The sequence below is a fragment of the Anguilla anguilla genome, chromosome 10, assembly GCF_013347855.1.
Source record: "Anguilla anguilla isolate fAngAng1 chromosome 10, fAngAng1.pri, whole genome shotgun sequence".
Classification (NCBI taxonomy): domain Eukaryota; kingdom Metazoa; phylum Chordata; class Actinopteri; order Anguilliformes; family Anguillidae; genus Anguilla; species Anguilla anguilla.
This window is the reverse complement of record NC_049210.1, coordinates 44460070-44478105: the sequence shown is the minus strand read 5'-3', so window position 1 is coordinate 44478105 and position 18036 is coordinate 44460070. Positions and strand designations below refer to the sequence as shown.

At 42.3% G+C, this 18036-nt stretch overlaps 2 protein-coding genes across 3 annotated transcripts; both read left to right on the top strand.

Moving 5' to 3' along the window:
- Positions 1-447: 447 nt before the first annotated feature.
- LOC118206406 (serine/threonine-protein phosphatase 2A catalytic subunit beta isoform) lies at positions 448-13300 on the top strand. Its single transcript, XM_035379106.1, has 7 exons — positions 448-1102; positions 4123-4332; positions 4891-5064; positions 5723-5812; positions 8552-8713; positions 11178-11296; positions 12570-13300. The coding sequence occupies exons 1-7, from the start codon at positions 1001-1003 to the stop codon at positions 12640-12642; spliced, it is 930 nt and encodes a 309-aa protein (XP_035234997.1). The 5' UTR covers positions 448-1000; the 3' UTR covers positions 12643-13300.
- A 473-nt stretch (positions 13301-13773) lies between these two features.
- zgc:101664 (uncharacterized protein LOC450064 homolog) lies at positions 13774-17354 on the top strand. 2 transcript variants are annotated; one of them, XM_035435893.1, is made up of 2 exons: positions 13774-13867; positions 16073-17354. In XM_035435893.1, the coding sequence occupies exon 2, from the start codon at positions 16190-16192 to the stop codon at positions 16934-16936; it is 747 nt and encodes a 248-aa protein (XP_035291784.1). In that variant the 5' UTR covers positions 13774-13867; positions 16073-16189; the 3' UTR covers positions 16937-17354. The 2 variants fall into 2 exon arrangements, with proteins under 2 accessions (XP_035291784.1, XP_035291783.1); XM_035435892.1 differs by having other exon boundaries at positions 13829-13943.
- Positions 17355-18036: the final 682 nt, after the last annotated feature.

Here is an 18036-nt window from a genome sequence, read left to right as displayed (position 1 = left end):
CAGACTTAAAGTGTTATTTATTTACTCTTATTCATGGAATGGATAACAGCAGCCAGTGTGTTACTAAAGCAATTTAAATAAAGAGATTTTGCAACCCTATTTGATGTAGTGAGTAGTGACCCACTCAAAGACCATGAACATCATGACACTTAATTAAAATGTCCTTAGATACCAAGCTGTAGGACTTATAAACTAGTTTCAAATTTAATTCACCGTCATAGTTAAAAGTGGGAAATTATATATATATTATCTAATTTTAAGTTTGTAATTCCAGTCTCGATATTATTCTATTAGTCATCTAACATTTTTATGCTCGATAATCACGTTCCACTTGTTATTAGTCTTCTTTTTCACAAGAGGGCGTATATATGCTTTCACACTTAATATGACAGTGATTTTGCAAGCATCGCCACAGACAGGCGCCGCACAGATTAACAGATTTGTACGTAAATTGGATAGGTTAGTTATTGCACAAACAATAATGTCACAAGATCCATGTACTATAAAATTTAGTGGATGTGCACATATCCTTCTCTAAACGGATGTAAGCAGAAAACCTCCCTAGCGAGTTTTCCGAGATAATCTCCGGCTAGTGCCTCGCTAGTGCAGTGAGCAAATGCCAGTGCAGTGACGACTGGGGGAGGAGAGCGTAGAGGCAGGCGGCCATTACATAGCTGAGTTCCCCTGGAAGGTCGGAGGGAGAAGGGAGGCAGCTTGTGTGGTTCTTGCGGCGTCCCTCTGTGATACACCCGCTGGACCGGTGTGTTCTTCCGAGTACCACACTAGCTAGCTAGCTAATTTTATTACGGTTATTGAAAGGCTCGGGCCCGCTTTTAGCGTGATACCTTCTCTGACTTGGGAACGTCAGTGTAGGCATAGGCAATCTGCAAAGTACTTGAAGGAGTAAAATTAACGTTAAAAATCTAGCTAACGAAAGCTAGCTAGTACAGCAGATATAACCACCTTATTACGATAATTCAAAATTGGTGTGTGTTTCAAAATGGACGAAAAAGCTTTTACGAAGGAACTGGACCAATGGGTCGAACAGCTGAATGAATGTAAGCAGTTGACGGAGAACCAAGTGAGGACGCTTTGCGAAAAGGTAGGTCTAAGCTAGCTAGCTAGCCTAGCTAACTACGCCTGTGCTGTTCATGGTTGCTGGCTACTTGATTAGTCTAACGTTAGAAGAGCTAGGTAGCAATTATGACAAACTGTGATGACCATGCCTTGCTATACAGCTGATTCAACGCGTTTCGACAGACATGGCTATCGTAACAGCCCAGCCAATTAGCATTGTGTTTTGTATCAGCCAGCGGATCTGGTGCCTACTAGACTAGTTTACATTAGCGGGCCAGCTTGATGGTTAGCTTGCTAACGTTAATTGGCTAGGTAGCATGTACCTTGCTAGGCTAGCTATATTTGCCAAAATGTTGCCTATCCTTACGTTGCTGATGTGTTAAAGCTGTCACATGAACATTAGCTAGAGCTATCTAATGCTAGCCATATAACCGGATTACCAGTGCTAACTAGACTCTAACGTTGTCTTAATAGATGGTTGCGTTCATGATTTTGCTAATTGGCAATTTAATTAGTCTTGTATAATGTAATAGGTAGCCTAGTCTTAGATAGCTAAACAATTGATCTATTTCCGAGTTTCAAAGGCAGAATTGCAGATCAAAACAAAAACAAACTACATAACAACTCTATTCGGTATTAGCCATGCAACTTAGCATTTTTCGTAATAGCGAGGTCGGAGTATAAACGATGAACTTTTCTAAAGGCTGGCTCAGGGGAACACAAAACATACAGGGAGCTTCCAAATAGTTATGATGCAAATCTGACTTTTTATTGAAACAATTGTCTTTAATGCGTGCATTGTAGTCATATTCACAAGTGTCAGACAAAATTGTTTCAAAATATTGTGTGGATTCTGTTTTGATAAATGCTGACTGCTTGTCAGTCAAAAATGGCATTTCTAAGTGCATAGCTACTTGTTTTTGCGATAATTTGCTGTTTCTCAGCGGAGATTAAAAAAAAATATATAAAAGGAATCTTGTTAAATTAATGCCTTTGTATTTAAATACACACAGATGAGATGGCTATCACCAACTTCACATGAAAATAAGATCCCATCACATGGGAATTTCAACATAGACTTTCCAAATAGAAGAATATCACCTACCAAAGTAGTTTGTTTGGAAGTGAAACTTGCCAAAACAGCTGATTCATATTGTTTATGTAACATGCAGTATCCGTGACCATTGTCCCTTTGCTGTATTTATATGATTTCAAGTGCTAACCTATATTTTTCTTCACTAGGCCTAAGTATGTTTCTCCAATCTGAATCATTTCATTTATTTTGAGGTAACAGCACAGTAGAATTTTCTGAAAGTGATTATAAACTCAAAAAATAAACTGACAGGTATGCAGAAGTTCAGAACCATTGCTATAGTCGGTTAGAATTAAAAAATGCAGTGCTCTAAGCGCGTTTTGGGTGTACGAGCGCCGCCTCACGCTGTGTGGGTTATTGAAACTCTTCTGCGGTTCTCTGGTTGTTCAGTAGCAACCCAGTTGATGGTGTGTACTTGACTGGAAACGAAATGGTCGTCTGGTAACTTGTGGCGTTCTCTCAGTGGAACTGAAATGTGCTGGAAATATAACATAACAACATCAAAGTAACGTCAATGTAACATCACATGCAAAACATGATTCATGTCTGCTTAACTTGAATGAGAGACGGGAAGAAAACCCGTCTTTGATCTGTGACTGAAAATAAACTCGCGCATTGAAAGGAGTCTCTAACGATTCAGCTCTTTGGCTGTAACCACACTCCCGCAAAACACATTAATCTAAATCAGCCCGGTTGTTTGAAAGGTTGATATTCTTGTGACGGAAATACAATGAATAACACTCATTGTATTCCTGTGTCTGTCTTATGTTGATGTACCTTTCATAATTCAGGCCTGATGTGTTCCTGCATAAGCTTTTTATTGTAGTGTAGTATGCAGTAATTGAGATGTACCATCCTCATCCTTCTGTTTCCCATTTCCCATATTATTTGCCCTACTTGTCCTTTTTGTAGTTTCACAAGAATTTATTTATGTTTTTTTGGTTCACAAATAACAGCAAATAATTGTTAAATTTTCCTATATGAAATATCAATATCAAGGAAAAAATCTTAAATAAGCCAGTGGGTGCTAGACATAATTGCACACCAGATCATCTAGCCTATATTTAGTGAGTAACCTGGCAACCTCAAAATGTCTGCATTATAATCTGCTGGTGATAAGAAATTGTCAGTAATGTCATGCGCCTAAGTTTATAGCACGTTGCTATAGCAAATTCACTGACCTTATCAGACAAACTAAAGGCTTTCATTTTTGTTTTAGGAAACCTCTATGTGGATTGCTTTTTGGATAGCTTACATATGGCAGATTGTATAAAAATCACTCATCCTCACTTGTCTTGAATTTTCAGTGTTTTTGGCAAGAAAGATTTGTTGGAAGGGGTGCTGCTGTGCCAGTCCCGCAATATGATCCTGAATGTGTGTGTGTGTGTGTGTGAGTGTGTGTGTGTGTATACGCGCCTGTATCCGAAAGTGTAATGTTCTGTTTTACACATTAAGTTTTACACAGCCCACAATTCAGGACTTAATTGCCCATCTGCAAATTTCAGCTGGCATCTCCCATAATGCTGTGTTTTTATCCAGCTTATGCCTGTTCGGCTACGGTGCAAGTCGGCATTACTCAACATAGCTGTTACGTTAGTAAAGGTAGTACGAAAAAAGATAGTAAACAATTAAATAATGCTGCCTAATATTTGAGACAGAGCAGCTGCGTAAACTAATGTATTGTGATTTGTGTTGTGGTAATGTGTTTTTAAAGCACAAAAATGCACTCTAACCAGAGAGAGAATATTCCATTTGTTGTATTCCTATAGTACTGTAACCTACTCAATCAGTTTCTGTGCCGGGTGTTATATGGTCAGATGATAAGCCTGTTATGTGTGGTTGACCGTAAATCACCAGACCGCGTCCATTGCAAATTACAGAACTTCAGTTGACCCCAGGTCTGGTCGCAGAAGCCAACGCTGTAAATTGACCCATCTTTACCTCCACCACAGGCCAAAGAGATTCTGACCAAGGAGTCGAACGTGCAGGAAGTCCGCTGTCCCGTCACGGTCTGCGGAGATGTCCACGGCCAGTTCCACGACCTCATGGAGCTCTTCAGGATCGGGGGAAAGTCGCCCGACACCAACTACCTGTTCATGGGCGACTACGTAGACAGAGGCTACTACTCAGTGGAGACAGTCACACTTCTTGTAGCGTTAAAGGTAGGTTCAGCAACATGAAAAACAAGGTCCTCAGAGGGGGGGGAAATAGCTTGGGAAAGCAAGGGTCTTGTTTTCTCATTCTGAGTGCATCATGTCGAGAGTGCTTGTCGCTTGATTTGTCTCCCTGTTGGTTGGATAATGCAGAGCAGTGTGGTTGTCTGGACCTCTTGGCTCTTGGTTGTCATCACGACCAGGCAAAGGCCAAACGTGTTACCTGAATCTAAATCCTATCAGGTCGAGAGTATTTCCTTTCTTGCTGCCAGCATTATGTATTCTGTCTCCGCTTTGTAGAAAAAAAAGTCTGCCGTTATCTGTTTTTGAGAGCATAACCAGATTGTAAGACTTCAACAGAAAAGCTAAAATGTCATCACTGTTTCCATAGTGTTACTGCAGCGCCATAGTAACAGTCCCCTCATGTTATAATCGTACGAGATCAAGTCGGAGCGGTTCCTTTTCCTGGCGAGGCGTGAGGGGAACGCGGGCCGTCGGCGTCTCTGTCTGCGGAGCTCGCGAGGCGATGATGTCACGCCAGGCGTTTAACCCCTTCTGCTCCTCCAGGTGCGTTACCCGGAGCGCATCACCATTTTGAGAGGCAACCACGAGAGCCGGCAGATCACGCAGGTGTACGGCTTCTACGACGAGTGCCTGAGGAAGTACGGCAACGCCAACGTGTGGAAGTACTTCACCGACCTCTTCGACTATCTCCCCCTGACCGCGCTGGTAGACGGACAGGTGAGGCCTATGGTGCTTTGACATCCAGTCAAAACCAGATAAAAAATTTTTTTTTAAATCGGATAAAATGCAGACACTTGCACTGAATATCTCATTCTTTGCTGAGATTAGAAGGCTCTACACACATTTTTAACAAATGAAACTGCAAGAATGCCGTAACACATTTTGTGTCCAGATGGATAGATCCCCAGGTCTGTGGACAGAAGGCATCCTAGCAGATGGAGTCCCTGTTTTTGTCTCTCTGTGTAGGATGTGTAGGAAGTATTGACTGAAAAAAGCCTTTGAATGAAAATTCATTGGATGCCTATTTTGTCAGTTAGAGTTTAGAACGAAAGACCCTCTGGTAAGATTCTTCTGCACTTTTGGAAGTGGTTATCCCAGAGTCCAGTGTGTGTTAATGTTACAAGTGCATAACAATCAGAAAGTTTTTGGTCATTTGATTGGCCATCGTCAATCTTACAGAGTAGCCGTGGTATGTTGTTACTCTAAATCGCCATTTGACAGTCAACTTTCCTTTAACTCACTTATAATTTCAGGTACACACGGTCTCATGTATTGTCAGACCAGTCTCTGTAAAGCATCATGTAACTGACCAACGAGAGAAATTTGAAAATTGTAACCAATGTGACCAGTGACCAATCATCTGTTCCCTGACCAGATCTTCTGCCTGCATGGAGGCCTTTCGCCCTCAATAGACACACTGGATCACATCCGGGCCCTGGACCGCCTGCAGGAAGTTCCACATGAGGTCAGTCATCGTGCAGGAGCAGAGCCGTTCAGTCATCCTCATTTTTCACAAACTTATCTTTTAGTTAAAACAGATTTTAAAAAAGGAAACATCATCTGGCAGTTTGTGAAACACCATTATCTCTCTGGAGTGTTATTTCAGTATAATTGGCATTCGGCTAACGCTGACTCACCTTTACCTTGTGTATTTATTCTAATGAATGATTCAGGTCTGTAAGACACCTACAGTAACACTTTCCTCTGATACAAAATGTAGGTCATTATTCAAAATATTATTACTCACAGAACATTCAGATTTGGTGCATCTGTCACAATATAATACACACAGGCTTCCCACAGGGGCTATAATCCATGAAAATGCTTGAATTTTGAAATGTAATTTCTAGTGCTGTGGGAAGTGCTTGAGCTTTTAATAAAGTGCCTGAAAGTGTTTGGATTTTTTAGCTTTCGTTGGTGTTATAATCATAAACGGACTGTTGAAACGAATTGAACATTTCAGCAATTCATCAGCTGTTAGGCGGTGGAGCGTTCTGGATAATGGTCCTTGAAAAGCTCTTGAATTTTATTTTTTTAAAGGTGTGGGAACAGTGCACATATTTGGACCATCCAGTTCAAAGCATTGTCAGAAAAATGGCATCAAACCAGAGAGTGTACAAGAGAAGGCAAAAATGCTGGATGTAGCTTTAAAAAGATGACATCAGATTAAGAATAGGAGTTTATAGAGTAGAATAGCCAGATAGCTATAATTCTCTACAGTGGACATTGAGCTGTATGTCATTAGCATAGCCTACGTGCCTACATGCACTCATGCGTCTGGTCCTAGTTTCACCCCAAGCACACAGACAAAGTGCGCTGAACCAGAATTCCAGCTCTAGTTCCTCCTACCTGTTCCTTGTTTCTGGTTGCTGCTGTTTAAGTTGTGACAACAGAAGAGCCCAGTGCTTTCACTTGCACTTTGTCTGTTGACTCCGCCATCCCTTCCGTCAGCACCTCCGTGATGAGTGGTGACGACCCACCAGGACCCCCCCCCCCCCCTTCAAACATTCTTTCCAAGCTAGTGTAACTGCAGGTCAGATTCTGAATTCAGTCTTTCAGGGAATTAAACTAACAAAAATTAAAGATTAGAGTTATTAAACCACACATTCTGAAGAAAAATGAAAATCCTGAGAATGGTGCCTCTGACGTATCCTGCACTTAAAGGATAAAAAAATAACAGAAGCTGTAATAGTCCACCTTAAGGAGAGTACATCGTTTCTGTAGTAAAAAAATAAATAAATATATGATATTGGTGCCCAATAGCATTCAATGAATGTATTCAAAGAAGTATTCAATGTGATGGATTTACGTGTTTTGTGATATGTTGTGTCCCTTTGTATTACAGGCTAAAACACATTGTATTGCAACAAAGTGCTTTAAATAAACAAGCTTGCCCATTGCTCATTCATGCCAAACCGAAAGCCACCATCCAGCCTGAATAAGGCTTGGGACAAATCACTGTCCTTTACGGTATATCTGACACAACAACGCACATTCTTCTGTTTATCCTTTGCAGTTAATTTGCAACAAAAAAACACGCACAACACACACACACTTTAACGGACAGCAAAACTGCAATCATCATCACAGTGGAGAGTGCAAACATGAGCGTGCAGGTCAAACCCCACGCTTCCCTCCCTGAAAATCACAGATGTTTCGGTGATTGCAGGGAGGGAAAAGTGGTGCTTGGGGGTGTTTTCTGAATGCATCTCAAATGAAGGCCTACTTAGTGGGATGATTTAAATTTAACGCTCCGCCATTTGCACGTGCTTATTTTTGAGCTGGGTTTCCGCCCATGCAAAGCCTGGTTTTTTAGAGTTCCTGCTTTCTTTTTCTTTTCTGTTTTGATTGTGAACGCAGAAAGTGCTGCCTCTACCCTTTCTGCTGCAGTGTTTACGTGGTGGCTGAACCGGCCCTTAATTTGCACCCTCCTGTTTTCGATTCGGGTCAGTGGTTGAAGTACAGTGCAGGATTGTACATGTTGAGTTGGGAGGGGACGGCTCAGGATTATGTGTGGTCATGACCAGCCCCACACAGTAAACTGGGCGGGGCTTCTGAGTTGACGAACTGGTCACCTGTAATCGACTCGGTCTGTAGTTTTCCTTTGGGCAGGCAGAAGTTCATCAGGAACCTGATTGACAGCTCAGTTGTATTCTTACTTGTGTGGCTTTGTGAAATTTGATGTTAATATTTAGAATTAACAGTCCTGCTGTGGCAAACCTAATATGAGCAGCATAACCAATTTACAAAAGAAAAAAAACCTTTATTTCCGTGTCTTGATGCTTTCAGGGTGTATTTCCATACCTCATTGCTAATTGCCCGTGTCCCAGCTGTAACATTCACAAAAAATACCTTTGCTAAAATTGCAGACCTATTCATAGACCCTGCTGGCTAATTACCAGCCTTTTCCTGGAGTTCACACAGCCTGATATAGCGGTGCAAATCCTTTTTACGAGCGTGTTGTTGTCGAGAGAACCTCAGTGGCTTTCAAAGGCTCCATTTTAGAACGTGTTTTGAGAGGCTCCTGCTGCGGGTTCCAATCTGAGCGGGTTCCAGAGGCTCCTGCTGCGGGTTCGATTCTGAGCAGGCTCCAGAGGCTCGTGCTGTGGGTTCGAGTCTGAGCGGGTTCCAGAGACTCCTGCTGCGGGTTCGAGAGGCTCGTGCTGCAGGTTCGAGTCTGAGCGAGCGTTCTCCTCTGTTCCAGGGCCCGATGTGTGACCTCCTGTGGTCGGACCCGGACGACCGCGGCGGCTGGGGGATCTCGCCGAGGGGCGCCGGCTACACCTTCGGACAGGACATCTCCGAAACCTTCAACCACGCCAACGGGCTCACCCTGGTGTCCCGCGCCCATCAGCTGGTCATGGAGGTGCGTCCGGTCCCCTCTGTCTGACACCCCCCCCCCCCCCCCCCCCCGATGGTGATGGGTGAAGCTCGCTAAAGGAGATTAGCTCTAGTGCTGGGGCAGATGCTCAGCAGTGTGGTTTGTGTCTGTGCTGTTGCCTGAGAAAGATAATGGTATAATTAAAAGGTTTCCAACATCCTTGCATCTCATAAAGAATATAAAATTCACCCACGTGTAGCTGAGGAGAAAGCGCTTCTGTTCTTAATTGGTACATTAATTCGCTATGGTGAGAAGTTTTATTGCATATAGTGCAGCTTAGTTATTTTATTATATTTTTCATGGTTTCTGAAAGCCATTGACTGTAATAAGTCATAATTAGTGCTTGTTTTTCTCCCCAAAATCTGAAATATTCATAATATTATTTTTTATTATTATTATTATTATTTTTTTTTTTTTTAAAGTAAGAAAAAACTTTTGTAAAATGGTGTTGCCTGTTGCAACTGGTGGAGACGGTCAGTGATCAGCCACCCAAAGGGCGATGCGAGTTTAAATGAGCTGCTCGTTCGTTCCCCGTTCGACTCTCGCTGTACTCAGTGAATCACATCCGTGTGCCAAATCGAACGACTCGCCACGGTTGGCCGACATGTTTCCTTTGAAAGCTGAACCAATCGGAAGCGTTGCCAGAACACGCAGGGGCAGGGGAGTCATCTGGCGTCGGCTCCGTGGGACGCAGAGCGCCCCCTGCTGTCTGCTCCGCAGGGGCTCGCTGTTTAACAGGAATAAATCATTCAGGAGGGCTGTTTGCTGCGGTTTATTTATAGTGCGCCTGTCTCCACCCTCGAGTTCGTGGAGAGGGCCGAGCGCAGATCTCTTTGAATCGGCTGTGTTTGAATTCGCTCCGATGAGGCTGAGCGCTACGAGATCTGCCCGTCTGGGTGGGTTTTCGCTGAACTGTTAGGTTGCCTATGTTCATTACGGTGCTAGAGAAGGGTTTTGCACATGGGAGACATTTCTCATGCATTTTAATGGTTTTTTGGACCAAAGGTAAATGTAGGCCAACTGACCTCATTATCTGTGTATAGATCTCTAAGTATCTTGTGTGGGGGCGTGCAACTCTGGACTTTGGCTGTTACTAAGCAATTACTTTCTCAATGAAAGCAGATGATTACAAAGTTGGCCCACCTGGTTTTTCTGTGCTCCACCATGGGATCTCTTTACCAATGTGCCTCTTACTTACTCCAGTTTCACCCATTTGGAATGAAGAAGGCTCCCTTAGTTCAGGGTTATGGCAAATTTCTATTTTTTCCCGTTAATACAGAATGTAGAAAGGACCGTGCTTTGAGGCAATGCAAAGTGTTCTTTTTTGAGGAGAACCTTATCCTGTTATGCGGAAGAAATCCGTGGAATCCAGCCCATCATCCTGATTTGAGGAGATGCCAGCGTTCGTTGTCACGTCGTTCTCGGGTTGCTAGTTGGCATGGGTTTTTGGACGAGGAACCAAGAAATTTGCTTTTGCACACACTTCACGAATGATCTGCAAAAAAGGCTTCTTGCCATTTTGTTTCATTGCATTTCTTAAAGAAAAAGCGACTTTAAAACGGATGGAAAAGATGGTCGTTTATTTGGGCATATATGCAGGTTATGGAGAGTAATCCATTGCCTTCTTCAAAGTGCATTCCTTTTGCATTTCAAACATGATTTCCAGACTACACTCAAATTTCTTATATTACAGTTCTGTCAGTCAGCTGTAGCTAGACTTGAGCTGACAGCAGTAACAAAACTAACACAGTCTCCTTCAGTTTCTGTTTCATTATGTTTTCTATGTGGCTTTCCCTCAGATAACTGAATGTATGGCTAATGCAGTGCACAAGGCCGTCTCTGCCATGCTGTATTAACTGCTGGCCCATTGGTGCTAAGTGAGGGTTAGCCCTCTAATGCTGTTGAAAGGGGTCTGGGGCTGTTGAGTGGGGTCTGGTGCTGTTGAAAGCTGATCGCCCAGCACAACGCACGTCAGTGTGCCAGCAGACGTGGCACTAGTTCAACATTTCAAATGCAAATCTGTGTTTGCATGATAAGGATGTGTTCACTGTCATGCAAGGAGACACGTGGTTGTGCCATTTCCTGTCAGTCAGGGGCACGTTGAAGCTGATGTAAGAGCATCTTCACCTGCTTGTCACCGCTGAAACGACACACGGCAGGGAAATGACTGCGATCGCCCGACGGCCAGCGAGGTCCCCGGCACACTCAGCTAGCTGGAATTAAATGGTGCTTTTGTTTGGATACGCTCCAAAAACTCCTGAGTCTTGTAGGTATTGGCCTGCTGCACGCCACATTTCTCGCAAAAACGAGCCCTCATTGCGCTCGGTAGCCATGAGCACTGGATTCTCTGACACATTTGGGAAGAGTTAAGAAAGGTACAATCAGGATTTAAATATGCCAAGGTTTTTTTTTTTTTTTTTTTTAACTTTTATTTCTTTCTTTCTTTCAGGGCTACAACTGGTGCCATGACCGAAACGTGGTCACCATTTTCAGTGCGCCAAACTACTGCTATCGCTGTGGCAACCAGGCTGCCATCATGGAACTGGATGATACTCTTAAATACTCTTTGTAAGTACCTGTGTACTGCCTGATCTCTGTGACCCAGATATTTAATTAACTGCACCTCTTACCTCTGTCACGTGGAATTAAAAATGATGGGGGGGGGGGGGTAATGGCAATGAGGGCCACCCTCACTGTTCACTCTGCTTTAGAGCTACTGGAAGGGCATTCTATTGCTTTAAACCGTGAGAAACTCCTGCATGTATCTGAAATGTCCAGAAAGTGAACTGTCCCTTTAAGAGAAGACCTTCCATTGCAGTACTGGGTGTTTTAAGCCCAGATTGCTTTGCATCATATTCTTGATTTGTGGTAAACGAAAGGCCTTTCTAATACCGATACACATCCCCGGTTTTAAATCCTCCAGAGTGTTTATCTCTGACATTGTAGAGCAGAGATGGCACACCCAGGTCCTGCAGAGCCGCGGGGCCTGCTGTTTTTTGTTGCTACTCGCCTCTTAATTGATCAATTAAAGCGGTCGATTACACTGTGAACTCGCCTGGGCAGGCCTCTTCTGCTATAGAGGACACCGCAGAAGAAGTGTCTACAAATTGACAGTCGGTTCACTGAGTCATGGTTTACCTTTTGCTTCCCAACACAACAGTAACGTTGAAAGGTGTTTCGGTGATTTGGGAGGTACCGTATTCCGTCCCGCAGTTGTCACATTGATGAGATTTCTCCTGTGCCAATCTGTGCAGAGTTCTAATGGTTGAGGCCGCAATAATTACATTTCATTGTTAATCTCCTCAGTCGTCTCACTGACATCTCACTAATTAGGAACACGGTGTAACTTCTTAATAAGGGCCCGTAATTCAACTACCCTGAATACGGAGACACTGGATAGAGTGTAATTTCAGCTGCTTGTTGGGGAAAGGGACAAGGTGTGAAAACCTTCAACCGTAAAATGGGATGGGTGCCACGTTGGGAACATGCAGATGTTTTGTAATAAGTTCCCTGTACACTGTCAGCACCCTGTACACTGTCATTTACATATTAACAGTCAGATGGATTTTGTCTTCTCCATGGGAAATGTGTGCATGTACGTGTATGAGAGAGTGTTAATGTATGCATATACGTGCATGTGTGCGTGTGCATGCCTGTGAGCGTGCATGTGCGCGTGTGTGTGTTTGTGTGTGTTTGTGTGTGTGTGTGTGTGCGTGATTGTGCGTGATTGTGCTTTCGCAAAGCTCTCAGTGAATTGTGTTAAATTGCCGTTCTACGTTGTCTTGACAAGTGGGGCCCATGTGACCTTCCGTGACCCTGTTGCGTTTCCTCTTTCCCACAGCCTTCAGTTTGACCCTGCGCCTCGCCGCGGAGAGCCCCACGTCACCCGCCGCACCCCTGACTACTTCCTATAAGAGTCTGCAGCGCCCCCAGTTGGCTTGGTGTAGGACTGCAGCAATATGTCAAAAGCAAAAAAATAAAATAAAAAATACAAATCTTGATTGCGTATATATTAAAAAGAATCAAATCAGTGAGATATGTTATAACATTAAAGCACTAACATGGACCAAAATGTGCCATATAAGCATTAGTACACATATACAAAATGCCCAATGTCGCCGTACTGCAAGTGTCCCATATGGCTTTCAGCTCAACAGTGAAAGATTGCCTGCTGTATGCTATTGGTAGTAACGTTGTTTCTGTTCTGGATTGTATGATATTCAAAAAAAGAAAAAAAAAAGAAAAATGTACCAACTTGATATTTTCAACTTCACTGGCAAATTGTTCATTTTGAGTTGTAGCAATGCTGGGCATGTTAACTAGGATGTCATTTTATAACAATGCACAAGCTTTACACCCTCCCTCCAGTCCATGAACTTACCTCTCCTGCAAACGCTCATCTTTGCTTTAATTTTTAAGGGCCTGCCTTAGCCCCTCCCCTTTTACTGCCTGATCTTACCATTTGAGTTTACTGTTTCTTTTTTTCCTGTAAATTTGTCATGCAGTGATTGCATCTTTGGTGTATTTGAACAAATAAAGTACTTTTGATCGTGACCCTACACACTGCTGAAACTGGCTCATATGAGTGGTGATTGCTTTCATAAATACAACGGGTACAAGCATTTCACCAGCCGAAACGCCATCAAAATCAGACATTCCAACCAACTGAATAAAAAGAAAATGGCTACAACGACTATGTCGGCCCATCTCATGAGTAAAACGTACTGACGGATAATTGGTATTTGAACTGATACAATTGGATAACTTTGTATAACCCTTTCATATAATATTTTCAACATTAATTTGAATATTGAACAAAAGCCAGCATTTATCTACATTATTCCAATTTATAGCTACAAGTTTTGTTAAAATACAAAATAGTGTTTTTCCAATTTTACACAAAAATGAGTAAAAGACAGAAAGAATAGAACTTACAATACATCTTTTCTGGCTCTTACAGAAATCGGACCAGTAGTTGGTCATAGGCTCAGTAACATAGCCAAGCTATGGCCATGGACTGCGCATTCACTGATCGATATATCATAATACTAATTCTCCCGAACTGTCGTTGGACGATCTACGCACGTTACAGATCTGTGGATCAGAATTTCGCGGCACTGCGTCACGAAACACCCGGAAGTGAGTTGTGGGAAGTGTTTTCGAATTAAAATGTAGGGTTGATGGTAATCTGCCTCAGGAAAACTGGTATTAAAAGGTAATTAATTTGTTTTCAGTCACAGCTAACGTTTTAGCCATACTACATTAGCTTGATCGTTACGTCTCATTTAATGTGAGCTTTTTTCGTTTGCTCCGATTCAACGGTAAATGGGAAGCTGAGTGCCGTATATTAGCTATAGCTAGACTAGGCAACCAACGTTACATAGGTTAAATTGCACCATTTACGATTACTTTTCTAATGCTAGGGTATCTGTGGTGTAAATTAACGTTATATTTTAAAATATAAAATTGAGGTTCGTGGTCCTGGCAGTTGTAAAAGTCAGACTATTTAGAGAGTATCACTGCCATCTCGTGAGCATTTGTGGACATATTACGTGCTGGACTCTTGAACATAGTTCAATTAATAATATAGCATTCTGTAGGCCTAGAAAAAATATCACAAATCAATGCGAGCTATCGTTAGCCTGTCTTATGTTTATGTTTGTTGTCAGTGCACGCAGCCTTGCTAATAAGCGTCTTAAGTGTAGAAAATGTTCTACAGAGCATGCATTCGTATACGTGTGAATATGACCCTACGGTGTCCTTATTCTGTAACAAATGAAATATTTATAGGTAAGGGTTTATGTGAACATAAAGCATACCCACACAGACTACAGTAACCTTATCATTCAAAGTGGGAGAGAAGATTATTCCTAATAATCTATTACACCCTTTCCACAATTTAATCAAATATACTGTAGTTGTTTTCAAGTCCTACTCACTGAAAAATACATGGTATTGTGGTAAATAGCAGTTCCTCAATTTTCTTGTATTAATCCAGCGATCTGTGATCTGCAGTGTAGTGCTGATTTCGGTTACTCCACCATGCTCACACCATCTGACCGGAAGAACTGAAACTGAGAACATATTTAAGAGTGTAAACTCCTCAAATGTAAATGTGCTATACTGTATTTATGACACACATTGTGCTTAATAGTATACTGTGAATGCCTGGCTGCCAGTAACTTCCTTTCAGCATCTACAGAATTACTGACGGGGCGACATAGCTCAGGAGGTAAGACCGATTGTCTGGCAGTCGGAGGGTTGCCGGTTCAAACCCCGCCCTGGGCGTGTCGAAGTGTCCTTGAGCAAGACACCTAACCCCTAACCCCTAAGTGCTCTGGCGAATGAGAGGCATCAATTGTAAAGCGCTTTGGATAAAAGCGCTATATAAATGCAGTCCATTTACCATTTACTGACAGCACTAATGAGTATTTGCTATTTATAATAGCAAATGTCATTGCAAATTGCAGTTGCTGCTAACCCAGAATTCTGATCCACTAGTAGAATCCCAAGTCCCCATATGTTTTCTGTTATTTTCCCCTTGAGGTGTGTTTTAAATTGCAGTTATATAATAAAATGACCCCCCTCCCTCCAGATATGATCTGCCAGGACTGCAGTATGCGGATCATATCTGGTGAATTTACATGTGCAACATGTGTAAAACACCTGAAATCCTTGCAGAAACTAACTTGTGTTATTGTAAGACTGAGGAGTGTGCTCACATGGTGGAAATTGATACCCATGAATAACTCTGCTCAGACAGGCAGAAAGCCATTGTTAGACAAACAGTGCACCTCAATTCAAATACAAGCCCAGACTGATGGATACTGTTCTGTGCGCTCCGACAAATTATTGTTGATGGATAAACTGGTTAATCATTACTAAAGAATTTGTGTTGTATTTTGACAGAGCCTTGATATCCTGTGGTGTAGGCCGAATAACTACAATAAGATCATCCATCATTAGGCCTAGGCGACTTTAAGTCACTGTTATCTTTATTGGTTTTTATTCAGATGTTGGCTATGCCACACACATGCCCTGAGATTACCTTGCGGATTTCTGCTGACTGCGAGCAGTTAGGCGACTCGCATTGTGGAGGCTTCGCGACTGGCTGTCTAATGGTGGAATTCATGGTGGTTAGAGAAGTTGCGCTCACACTCAGTCTTAGCAGTGGCCTTATAAGCCTTGACTTTTATGTCAAATAACATCAAAACGCTAACTGCTTTCAAGGCAATTACCCTTTATATACACACTATGTATTTATGATTGTGCTAAAGAATGGGGGATTGGCAGGTGTTTTTTTCCCTACTGGCTGCTAACAGTTTCACTATATTTCTGTTTTAGGTTAACTTTGTCAAGCACTGCAAGATGGAATCGTGGTGTAATTCAATGACTGGTTTAAAGATAAACAGTTAGCCACACTATCCAAATGCTGGGCTATGTAGTTCCACTGCCATTGTTATGGATGTATTTTTGCATTACAAAAGCAATAAAGGCGACTTGCATGACTTGGTGGATGTGGCAGAGAAGGCCCTTGAGGAGTTCCCATGTCGCGTTTTACCCGTGTTTACCCCATGGTTCCCGTCTGGCAGTGACAAATCGCTGCCGATTATACCTCAAAAGCCTCCTCCTGTTATTTCTGTGGAAGAACAAAAACAGATCCAGTTCTACCTGTGGTGCTGCGAGCCGTTACTGTCAGCCCGATGCAACAGTGAGGTCGAGGGCCTGAAGGAATTCTCTACGGCGGATGTGAAACAATCCCTCACTCGTCGACGAGTGATTTCCGAGGACGCGGCTTCCAGAGCTCACGACGATGAAATCGTTTCAGGGGAGAGAAGGCAAAGATCGTGGAGCGTCGTCTCTTTGGGGAGCGTGCTGAGTATAGAAATTCAGCCGTTTTCCAGACAGTTCCAAAAGGTCGTGGAGCGCTTTGGGCTCCACTCTTTGCAGCGAGCGAAGTGGATCATCGGAGAGCTGAACTGCGTTACGAGCGATCTGGAGCGCGTGTGGACTGCGCTGAGCCAGGCCACGAGGCACTCCCAGCTCCCAACGTGCAACGCCAACATTCAGAGGAACTTGGCACAGATATGGGTGTTCTGTGATGTTTTATATTCGGAATATGTCGGCCATTTCCTGAAACGAGAGCTTGGCCTGTCCGGACAGATCAGTTTAGCTGTTCATAAACTAGGTGCCATTTTTAGCTTGTAGCAATGTGTCTTCACAGTCATGAACTGACATGATGGGTGTTTTAATTCTGTAACTTATTCATGTGAATTAGCATAACATTTTGAAAGGCATTTGCTTTGAAATGAATTTTCTAGGGGGAAAAAAATGTTACTTCTATAAGTAATTGCAATTGTTTAATTTAATCTGTAAAATATTTTTGACATGACAAACATTTGTCAGTTAATGAAAACACTTGGATGTATTGTCTTTTTTTCTACCTCTGTCGAACTCGATCAGTTTTTTTTCTTGACAAGCTGTGTTGTATTTTATACCATTTCCACAGAACTGTTTATATTTTATAAAAGGTATTTGTAATATTATTAAATTAATACTGATGACTTTTAAAGCCAGCTCTTATTTGTAACCATTGAGTGTGCAAATAAATCTTTTATTTTATAAACTGCAGTGTGGTATTCACAACAATAGCTGAAAATAAACTGGATACAGCTATTTAAAAAATATGACCACTAGAGGGAGGTCATATGCAGAATTTCACACACGTTTTTTAAATCCATGAGATAGTCCACTGGCCTTGTGCTGTCGTGAGTTTAGCTTTAAAAAATAAATGAGAACAGCATTGTGCTATTGACACTGATGAATTGTCTGTAGTGCTAAAAGCCAAGTGATCGAAGTATTAATTCAAGGCCCTAAATCCTCCCATTGACAACTGTCATTATAAAATAATGCCACTGTTGTAGTATATTCAATATGGCAATAAAATATTGAAAGGATGTGTAGTACGAAGTGCACACACATGCTTTAACTGCATGCATATATGTATCATGCATCTCAAACAACTGTGAAAACGGCTCATCGTAATGTGGCCCCAAGGAGCTGAAATCAGTATCCTGATTCCGTTCCCCAGTGTCACACCATCCGAAATGGAATCCATTTAACCATAGATATGACACAGCTGGTTCTAAAGGTAGTGCTGACTATTGTTGCCCAGTCACTAGTACCCGCAAATTAAAGACCTTGGCAATAACAAGCAATTGCTGAGCCACTGCACAAAATCCATTTTTCTTCTTTCTGTGCTTCTCGCTTCAACACTGTCTCCTGCTGAACCCTTAATGGTAATTTAT

Excerpts from the sequence above, each read along its gene's own strand:
- zgc:101664 (XM_035435893.1), top strand. The coding sequence starts at position 16,190 with ATGGATGTATTTTTGCATTACAAAAGCAATAAAGGCGACTTGCATGAC.
- LOC118206406 (XM_035379106.1), top strand. The coding sequence starts at position 1,001 with ATGGACGAAAAAGCTTTTACGAAGGAACTGGACCAATGGGTCGAACAG. Across the intron at positions 5,065-5,722 it reads CCGCGCTGGTAGACGGACAG|ATCTTCTGCCTGCATGGAGG; the intron begins GTGAGGCCTATG and ends TTCCCTGACCAG. Across the intron at positions 11,297-12,569 it reads GATACTCTTAAATACTCTTT|CCTTCAGTTTGACCCTGCGC; the intron begins GTAAGTACCTGT and ends TCTTTCCCACAG.